Here is a 10739-nt window from a genome sequence, read left to right as displayed (position 1 = left end):
TATTGTCATCATTTTCATTTGATTATAATGTATACTGTAAAGTTTTTAGTAAGAAAAGGAACCTAGCCCTGTAACTTGTTCCCTCACCAACCCAGAAGTGAAAGTTGATAAAAAAAAAAGAATAAATTTTAAAAACAGTCCCATAAGTTAAAAACTAAAGTTTTTCCTCTAGTTTGTGCCTGATTCATACTCATAACTTTCTCTGGGAAAGTTTATTCAGTCTGCCAGGATTCCACCTAACTTTGGTATCAGCCAGTCCTCATATTTTCCACCTGCTGCAAGAATATGAGAAGATGGTGATTCTACGGATGCTGATGACCACATGCCCATGAGCACTGGTGCTCTCACTATATTAGAAAAGAAGTAAGGTTTCCCATTATAGTCATTAATTTTGTATATTATGTCTCCTGTTGCAATGAGATGCTAAACTTCATAAGAACCCAGAGTCTATTGGAAGAGCCGCTGCCTACTCTCTAGTCTGGTTTGCACCTAGTCATTTATCATAGTGTGCAGCCTTGCAGTCCTTAGAGTCACTGTGCTCCTTCATGTGTCAGTGTTGTAGCACTTACCTTCTCTCTGGTTAGAATGACCTTTTTCTCCCTTCCCTGGACTCACTGCTAATCACAGATGAAAATTCTGTTGACTTCTAGAACACCTTCCCTGACTCCTCCCACGATACTGCATCTTTACCAGCACTGTGGGCACCCCTGATATCTTTACACAAGTTATTTGTGGGCAAACAGTCTGTTCTGTCTCACCAGTGCTAGCCCAGTTCCCTGACACTTAGTAGGTGCTTTAGTACTCCCTTCTCCAAGTTTACTTTCACCTATTTCAATTGGTGAGGAAACTTTGGAAACTATAAAGTGCTATTAAGTGATCTGAACTTCTAGCAAAGGAAGAGGCCTGGACCTCTCTGAGCTTATATTCAACCTTTTGGGGGTCTCTGCTTTCCTTTTCCAGGTGTTCTGGGAAGTTTGATGGCCTCCTCCCTTCTTCATTCACAGACTGGATGTGAGAAGAACAGACTTTGCCAAGTCCAGGGAGATCCTTGAGCCAGCCATACAGGGACCATTCATTCCTTTATTTACTTTCTGTGTGCCAGATTCTGAAATACATGAGAACTGGGCTGACTCTCTCTGTGCATGATGGACTCCAGGTGATTTTTTTCCAGGTAGTATCCAGCCCTATAATGGCACCTGCTAGGATAGATAAGAAAGGAGCCAGAAGTATTTGGGTTGCAGAGTTTTTTGGAGGCAAGATTGCTCCAATCTAAGGGAGGCACAGAGTACCAGCCTCAGACCAAAGACTGTCTTCAAGAGGGACAAGGACTCTTGCCCTTGGACAGCAGAATGGATCAGTTTAACAATTTTAGAAGCTCTTTGGGACTGGATTTTCAACCTCACCACCTCCTACCCAAGTCTGGCAGTTACATAGATAGGATCCACAAGATCTGATCTGAGGAATGATGGAGACAGTGACACCTTAAACTTAGGGGAGGAATTCAGACTGATCACTGAGTCAGGGAAAGAGCAGAAACATAAGCTTAAGGGCCTTTGCCAGCAGGTGGAAGGTAGGCAATAACCCAAGGCAAGACTCCATAGAGAAGATCTGACACATGGAGATCTATAAGGAAGGAACAGACAGGACAGTGGTACCAACCAAAAATAGAAGTCAATGGTCCAAGAACTTGGCTATAAAATCCAACAGAACTGTCACCCCCATGAGGAAGACATCAGAGTCCGAGAGCAGCTGGCATCAGGTAAATGAAAGAGGTCTCCAAGCTCAACTCCAAACCAGATAGAACTGAACTAGGGTCCTTCCCATCTCCCTGTGATGAGAGTGGAGTAGGTAGAGCAGTAAGTAAATTTATTTGTCAGGATGAGAATGGGGACAGAAGAGAAGAAGAATCTTAGCAGAAATAATTCCATTTTTATTCAAGTTTGTAAGGGCCTGAAATTCTCCCATTTAGGAGTCACAAGTTCAGTTAGGTAAAAAGGACTTATCATCTCATTTAAAGCATGTATGTGTTGGTGGAAATGGGATGGGCAAAATAAAAGAAAATAATTCCTCACTTTGAGTGGGTCTTTCAACTCACTCCCCAAAGGCAGGACTGGAAAAGCACATGGGCTTGGAGAAGGAATCTAGAATGGAAAGAAAAGGTAGAGAGTGGGTTTTGCCAGAGCCACCAGTGAGGACAAAAGCACCAAACATGGCTCCCCCAAAGTAGTGGATACTTAATTTGATTTTATTGCCAGGTGGTCTTCTCTTAGAAAGTATGGCCTTTCGAGTATCCACTCTTGAGAATCCCCATCCCCAAGCGCCCACCAGACTGGAAGATTCCTGGGGCTGGGAAGAAACAAGGCTCAAGGTACAGGTCCCTAAGGTGCAGTCAGGCTGGACTGAGGCCAGTCTTGCCCCTCTTCCTCAGTTTCATTCTGTTTCTCTTGAGTTTCTGCATCCTTGGAATTTTGCATTTTTTCTGGACTCGGATGACCCAGAGGCCCACCACTAGAATTATCAGGAGTAAGAGGAGCAGCAGTCCCTTGGCCAGGAGGCAGAAGAATGTTGAGGACTTCTCAGGATAGCCAGGATCTGGAATAGAAGAAGGGAGGGAAAGGGGCTTATCAGAGAGAAAGGCAAGTTAAGATTAGGAGGCAGACACCCCAGTTTCCACAAGAAGTGTCTCAGGTTTACAATCAGTTTATGTCTCTGCAAGTATCTCTGATAATTCTATGCACAGAAACTCAGGAACTGAACTCTGGGAGGCAATCTCAATTCAAGCGGAGAAGAGATCTTTGGAAGTTGGGAGCATTAGACTAAAGGAGGGTCCCCTCCCCAGTCCTGGTGTCAAGATGCTGTGGGAGGAGAGTAGGTTCTGGAATCTGTGTGCTGTTAAGAACTGGGATGGGAAGAGAGATGGGGCCTTGAGCACGAGTCTTGCATGAGCTTAGGGATTGTTTCTGGGGTCCTCATACCTGCACAGAAAGGCCCAGCAGGGATAGGACGGGAACTGATATTGCTGATAGGGTTGCTGACCCTGCAGATATAGGAAACAGCATTGTCCCCAGGCCTCCAGGATGTGCTGAGGATGGGGCCTTCATGGTCTGTGCCAGCACTATCCTCCCAGGAGAGCCAGCTGTAGGTCACATCCATGCCTGCCTTCTCCACAAAGCATGTCAGAGACATATTACAGGAACCTTCCCCTGAGATCTCAAAGTTCACAGTGATGCGGGGTTTCAACAGCCGTTCTAGAAGAGATAGAAACACAAAGACTCACTGAACAATCGGGAGTTGAGTCTGTTTTTCTAAGCTCCTCAACCCTGGGGCACAGTTACTGCTTCCAGAGCCCTTTCCCCTAAATAACAAATAAACAAAACCAAACAAAAAACAACCACCATAAACCTTGTGGTTCCAGGGTCCCCAGGCTAAGGTAGACTGAGCTGTTGTTGGTGTCTTCTACCTTCTACCTCCTCTTTATACCTTCTCTTTTACTTTTTTTTTTAATACTGCAATTAAAGATTAAGCCCAGGGGTGCTCTACCACTGAGTCACATCCCCAACCCTTTTAATTTTTTATTTTGAGACAGGGTCTTGCTAAGTTGCCCAGGTTGCCCTTGAACTTATGATCTTCCTGCCTCTGGAATCACTGGGATTACAGGTGTGCACCACCACACCTGGTTCTTTTTAATTTTTGTACCCCATCTTCCTCCAAACCCTCTTCTGCTTCTTTGATTCTGATTCTTTTGATCCGGCATTTGTATTTTAATCATTGTCCCTCCAAGATTTAAGTAGATTGAGTGTGACAGGTACAAAGAATAAATTTGGGTTCAAGTAAATGAAGACATTGATTAGTAGCCCTCAAATTGCACAGTGGGATTATTAGTGCTCAGTAATGGAAGTAGTGTTCATCCCTAGGACACACAATCTGAGTGGGAGAGAAAGACCCCTTAAAGCGTGTATACACAACACCCCTCATCCCTGCATGGGGACAGCCTTTAGTGCCCAGTCCAGAGTAGTTCATCCCTCTGTTGCTATAGCTCAGATACTGGGGCTGGGCATACTGGAAGGAGTTTCCCCTCTCATCCTTATCCCCCCAAACAAAAACCCTGAGTTCTGAGACCCCTGATTCCATGGCATTGGAAGCTCAGGAGAGCAGAAGTAAACAACAGTTTTATGGTTCCCAGTCTAGACTCACGGTAGACACGTAGATTGTACAGCTGGGTGGTTGACAGCTGAGATGTCCTCAGGTTGACTTGAGCTTGGTAAGACCCTGAGTCCTTCCAGCTCAGATTGCTGATGTACAGAGAGTAGCTGGGCTCCAGGAAACTCACTCGACCCTGATACTGAGGGTCAATCACCGTGATGGTAGCTGGCTGTCCCTCTTTCTGTGGAATCACCATGGCAAGTCTTCTCTGGGAGGACCAGATGATATTCTCAACCTCTTCATCCAAAGGTATTTCCAGGGAGAGGCTGATGGACTCCTGAAGGACTGCAACTACTTCCTCAGGATCAGCACCATCTCCAGAGTTCCCTTTGGCTGCAGATACAGGAAGAATGAGATGGAAAGAGCCCAGCTGGCATCTCTGGGCTACTGAGCTTAGCAGCAGGAGCTGTGGCTCCACCACAATTGAGAAACTTCTCAGTCCTACCTCTTCTGGCTGTAGTTTCCATTGCTCCTGGGTTGAGCCTACCAGTGGGCTTCCATCTGTCTTTTCACTCTTCAAATTTTACCATCTCTTTTGCTACCCTGGGACTTCTCCACCTTCTGTGTTCCTAGCTGTCTTTCTCTTTTGATCCTGCCCTGAAGCCACACCCTGTTCCTTGTACCCCCAGAAAACCTGACACATTCAACCCCCCCAAAAGGGTCTTACTAGCCCAAGGCCCAGATGAATGGGAGAACTGAGTGGAAGAAGACAGTCCTGTACAGGAGGGGGCAGTCACTCACCTCCCTGGAGTAGCAGGAAAAGGATCAGCCGAGGAAGGGGCCTCATGTCAGAAGTGACTTGGTTGGTCCCCCAGGCTGTGGACAAGACAAGCTTCTAGGAGGCTCCTAGATATAGTGACTGGTTGGCAGTCCTGAGGAAAGGGAAATAATTCTTACTCTAACTTCCTCCATCCTCACTAAGCCCCTCCCTACCCCTCCCAGAAAGAGTTCTCTCTCTGGGTCTGATTGTCAAGATGGTTTGTCCACTAACTCATGTACATGTCCATTCAACAAACAGCTCAAATCCCACTTCCTAATGAAAACTTTCTATACTCCCTGCACTCTGTATGCCCAGACCCCCATAGATACCATATGCCCTGAACTCTTAAAGCTCTCCCTAGCCTGTCATTTGGCTCTCAGCATACTCTGATCCAGTTCTCAGTGGTTCCTATGTAGCTGTGATCATTTGACTCTATAAACATCTCCCCAGATGGACTCCATCTTTTGTTCCCTCTGCATGTCTTGGCATTGCTGGCCCCTTGCTAGTCACACATTAGCACTCAATTGATATCTTCAGAATGAACCAATGAAGGAACTCTTTATTTAAAGGTAGTGTTGTTCCCATTTGAAATACTACTCAGAGGGGAAAATTTCAAAAGCAGTTTGGACCAGAGTTGATCTAGATTATTGATATTATGTAAAGACTTTAGATCATTCTATGTAAATGTATTGTTCATTGAAGTTATAGGAAGATTATAGCCCTATTCAGGAAGAGATTGCAGAGCATTGGGCAATGACCCTGGACATCCCCAACTCTCAGGCAGTCTGTTTTTACCCCAACGGTCTTCAGAGGTAGTTTCTGTCCCCAGTATTCAAGCTAAGACTGGCCACCATGTGCTTGAATGTTCTGCAGTTTCTCTAACATCAGATGGATCCTCAGATTGAATAATCTTTAAGTTTCTTCTAATATTCAAGTCTATGAATCTGTGCTCTAATGAGGAAGCAAAAATGGTGTCTCAAGTTTGAAGACACAATGAAGGCAGATATATTCAATTCTAGTCCTGTACCAACATTCCACATCTTTAGTTCAGCAAATTCAGCACTTAATCAAATGTTTATTGAGCAGTATCTATGATCCACACACTGTTCTGAGTGCTGGGCAATCAGCAGTTAACAATAATACTGGATTGGGACAAAGGAACCCATAGGCTAACAACTAACCTTGGACAAATAACTACAAATTTGATGTATCTTGCAAAAGCAAAAACTGGAGTCACCTATAACAAGATGACTTTGGAAAGTTGTAGTTAAGAGAATTGAGAAAAAGCTATCAGGAGAAATGATATTTAGGCTAAGACCTCAAGGATGAATAGAAACTGCTAAATGAAGAAGATGAATGGATAGTTCTTTTTAAAAAAATATTTTTTTAGTTGTTGTTAGACCTTTGTTTTATTCATTTATTTATATGTGGTGCTGAGAATTGAACCCAGTGCCTCACATATGCTAGGCAAGCACTCTACCACTGAGCTACAATCCCAGTCCTGAGAAATGGATAATTCTTAAAGTTCAATTTTTGAGCACCAAGCCTCAGGGATTAGGATTTTTTCTAAATAAAGGTAGGTCTGATTTTGACATAAGTATGAAACTTTTTTTATTATTTAAAAGATAAAATAATATCAAGCAATTCCAATATGTGATCTACATCCAAAGAAAATGAATCAGTACATTGAAGAGATATCAGCGCTCCCATGTTCACTGTTGGAATATTCACTATAACCAGGATTTGGAAACAACCTAAGTATCCATCAAAGGATGGATGGTTAAGGGAATGTGGACAAACACTCAGACTTAAAAAAGAAGGAAATTCTGTCATTTGTAACAACATAGATGAACCTGGAGGACTTTATGTTAAGTGAGAACAGTCAGGTACAGAAAGACAAATAGCACATGATCTCACTTATATATAAAAAAGTTAAACACATAAATAGAGAGATTGGTAGTTTCCAGAGACTGGGAGTGGGTAGGTAGAGAACTGTTGGTCATAGGATACATAATTTCAGTTGGACAGGAAGTACAAGAGATCTGTTACACAACATGGTTACTAAGGTTTATAACAATCATAGTATTCTTGGAAATTGATAAGAGAGTAGATTTTAAATGTACATATGACAAAAACAAAATATGTGAAGTAATACTTATATTAATTAGCTAGATTCAGCCATTTCACAAAGTCACTTGACGGTATGTTGTATGTGATAAATATACACAAATTTTTGTCAACAAAATGAAATTTTTTAAAATAAAATTAAAGCAAGAAGAAAAAAACAGATCATGTGCATAATGTTCAGTGTTTAAAGGGTAAGTATATCTGTTAAGTTCTTTGAGAAGCAGATGCTGGAATTAGGAGTAAAAGAGGCTTAATGGGGGTTATTGCCTGGAAAAGATCAAAGGGGGAAGGAGCAGATGGAATACAGAGAGCTTCAGGCCACGATGCAGGTCTCATATTCTCTGCTAGTTCAACAGGAAGGTCTGGCATAAAGGTTGCCCAGTAAAGGGAACCTGTGTTGGGCAGGAGTGTCCAGGTACACTCACCGTGCAAGAACATCCAGGTGCCAATACCGCGTATAGTTGTTGGCTAGGTTGCCCAGGATCCTGCCAGTGCTACAGCCTCCATGTCAGTTCATGTTGAAAGGAGAGTGAGGGGCCCCTTCATGGCTACTACAGCAAGTATGCTGATAGCCAGAAGGTAACTGTACTCTGGTTTATTAAACCTGTCTCCCTAAATAACCATAAACAGTCCATTAAGCCTATCAGGGAGAGGAAAATAATTTCTACCTCCAGTCTTCACTGAGCTATCCCAGTTCAATGTAGAGAAAGTAGCTTCTCAGAGCATGATTCTCAAGTCCGATTCTAATTCTAGCTCATGGATTGTGACCCACATGCAACTACATTTCTGTCTCCCACGGTTTCTTTGCTCTTATTCACTGGGGTAATCTTCCCCTGCCCTGGGTAAGAATTCTGGCCTTGGTTTCTGGTCTCAGTTCGGAAATGAAAGTTTCCAGCTGGGTGTAGTGGCACACACCTATAATCCCAGATACTAGGGAAACCAAGGCAGGGAAATCACAAGTTCCAGGGCAGCCTTGGCAACTTAGCAATACTGTGCCTCAAAATTTAAAAACTGGGGATGTAGTTCAGAAGTAGAGCACCCCAGTACAGGAGAGAAAGAGAGAGAGACTTCCTGTCCCATGTGACATATAAAAATTCAAACCTAAATTACAATCAAATAGTCTTTGCTTTTCCTGTCTTGGATCAGTTTTGGGCTACGAACTTGAGATAGAAAGGAAGGAAAAATCTCCCTGCTCTCTTCTCACTCTCAGTTTACCTCTACCCACTGCACCCCTGACTGATTCACTCTCCAATTGCTTCCCCCAGCCCATGTTTTCCTCTCCAGAAAGATGGGGAAGGATGGAGAGTTCTTACCTGGCTGAGAGACTTTGCACTTCTGACAACTGGTTAAGAGGAACTATTTTATATTGGGGTACAATTATGGCTCCCTTTCTTCCACCTTTGGCCAGGAGTGAATGAACCTCTATTTGGGGTGATCATTTGCAACTTCTTCCTCAGTCCTTGGACATCTGGCCACATACTTGTTATGCAGGACCCAGGCCAACCAAGCAGGCTATCTGTCAAGGGTGCCCTCAGTTGTTTATCATAAACATTCTTGCCATGACAAATTCCCTCCAGGATCTAGGGCATGGCTCCATACTCTTGGCTCCTTCTTGGGAGTCAGATCTTAATTCATAACAGTTTTTACTCTCTGACTTAATCTTAGGCTGTCTCCTAGGACTCTCATTTGCAGGTCATACTTCTCGAAGCTTCCCAATTCTTCTTGAAGTCCCTTTTACCTGGCTTGTGGTCAGAGGTAACAACTATTTGCAAAGAAGTCTTTTTCCCAGTTATTCTCTTTCAATTCTCCAGCCATGAATGAGGGGCCTCCAAGACCAATGACTTGAAGTCATTGGTCTTAATTCCCCCTATAAATTCTGCAAGGACAGCTCTCCCTCACACTATCTTTGATCTCCTGACACCTGTCACACTGTCAACTCCATGTAATCAAGCAGGAAGACATCCATTCTAACATCTTGCTTACAGCACACACTTAGGGTTCCCTGTGGCACAGCCTGTTCACCCTGTGGTGGGCAGTTTTATGACTGAGTCCCATCTTAAGTTTATACTTTGGGCAGGCTCTGTTTTCCTGCTTCTTCATTTTTTTCTACAAATGTAGGAGGCCATCCAAAGCACAGGTGCAACTGGAGCGGGAGCGTGCACCAGCCAATAAAGTGAAGAGTTTGTGAATAAATGTTCCCTATGATGATTCTGAAGCATGTTCTTCACGGTTCTTCACAAGGACTGAGCTCCCATTGTCCACAGCAGTAATTAACTGGCATATCTTTTATTGACTTTTCTCCCTTCTCCATCTCATCTTTCTCATTCCTTCTTCTTGGATCATCTCCCAGAGAGACTTCCTCCACCCAAGTTCTTTTCTGAGGGTGTGCTTTGAGGGAAACCACAGTAAAACATTTATATATGTCAAAGTGGTTGCACCAGCAAAATTTAGACCTCCTTCTCTTCTGCCTGGACCTTTATGAGCAAATAAGCCCCCTGCCACAATTCTGATATAAAGCCTTAGGAAAGAGAGAGAAGTGAAAATTTGACCATGCTCTGGAAGAGGATGGAGGAGGATAACAAAGGGCCAAGACTTTGCTCAATATTTTTCCTCAGCTTCTTTTTGGATCTGAAAAGATGGGAACCCCTACAGCAGAGCCACAGTCCTGGAGGAGTCATTAGTAAGTAAGTTCCAATTACATCACCTCCCTCCCCACTCAAAGCATTTCGAGACTTGCATGTATATGCTGTTCTGGGACAAGCCCGCACACTTGATATATGCTTCTCCTTTTCCTTTCTTTTTCCTTTTCCTTTCTTTTTCTTTTTCCTTTTCAAGTGTCTGTGCTAAAAGGGTGATTGTTTAATTGAACCGTGAAGGTGGCTAGAGAGAACTGAAATGGTCTGCAAATTATTGAACTGCACCCAAAGGAGTCTTTATGAAACAGAGGAGAAAATGATGTTCTTTGCAGTGGGGCCAGCCTGTGCAAATCCTTGTGGTAAGAAAGGGCAGAGCATACTGAGGCACGGAGGGCATCTAAGTAGAGGGAACCTGGAGAGGGAGGTGGAGACAATTTGAGATGAGGATAGAAAGGTGGACTGTAGACAGCTTACCCAGGCCTTGTAGACCTGCTCAAGAGCTTGTAAGTCATATTCTCAAGAAATTTACATTTGACAGAGAGGGGGAAATACAAAATGAGAGATAAAAAGGGAAAACAGGGGTAGAGGGAAAGTTTATTACTGATGATCTTATCATTTTGGGGAGAGGGAGTACTGAGTATTGAACCAGTATTGCTTAACCCCTGAGTCACATCCTCAGCCTTTTTTTATGTTTTGTTTTGAGACAGGGTTTCACTAAATCCTTAGGACCTTGCCAAGTTGCTGAGGTTGTTCTCTAACTTGCAATTCTCCTGCCTCAGCCTCCAAAGCCACTGGGATTACAGGTGTGCACCCTGTAGCTCCCCATTCTGATGATCTTAAGATAGGAAAGATATGAACATATTTAAGTGCTAGGGAGAGGAGTCAGTAGGGAAGAGGGTTGAAGATGCAGGCAAGTCCTCTTCTCCACCCATCCCTCACCCCCAGAAGGTTGGAGGGAGCTGGGATTAGGTGTCCAGAAAGAGGAGCTAGTCTTAGATTACAAGATGGATCCC

The 10739-nt window shown here is 43.6% G+C and overlaps 1 protein-coding gene across 1 annotated transcript; it reads right to left on the bottom strand.

Annotated features, from left to right (window-relative positions):
- Positions 1–1956: 1956 nt before the first annotated feature.
- Positions 1957–5035, bottom strand: Slamf9 (SLAM family member 9). The gene is made up of 4 exons (XM_047520901.1): positions 4945–5035; positions 4195–4536; positions 2976–3248; positions 1957–2592 (listed from the first exon to the last, which is right to left on the bottom strand). Exons 1-4 carry the CDS (start codon positions 4988–4990, stop codon positions 2390–2392), a joined length of 864 nt encoding a protein of 287 aa, XP_047376857.1. The 5' UTR covers positions 4991–5035; the 3' UTR covers positions 1957–2389.
- Between the last annotated feature and the right edge of the window lie 5704 nt (positions 5036–10739).

The sequence above is a fragment of the Sciurus carolinensis genome, chromosome 1 (genome assembly GCF_902686445.1).
Source record: "Sciurus carolinensis chromosome 1, mSciCar1.2, whole genome shotgun sequence".
Lineage (NCBI taxonomy): Eukaryota > Metazoa > Chordata > Mammalia > Rodentia > Sciuridae > Sciurus > Sciurus carolinensis.
This window is presented reverse-complemented; position numbering and strand designations above follow the sequence as displayed.

Coding starts and splice junctions, on each gene's coding strand:
- Slamf9 (XM_047520901.1), bottom strand. CDS start 4,990: ATGAGGCCCCTTCCTCGGCTGATCCTTTTCCTGCTACTCCAGGGAG. Junction 4,537..4,944: donor TTTCCTGCTACTCCAGGGAG/GTGAGTGACTGC, acceptor CTGTATCTGCAG/CCAAAGGGAACTCTGGAGAT. Junction 2,593..2,975: donor TGCTGGGCCTTTCTGTGCAG/GTATGAGGACCC, acceptor CTTCTATTCCAG/ATCCTGGCTATCCTGAGAAG.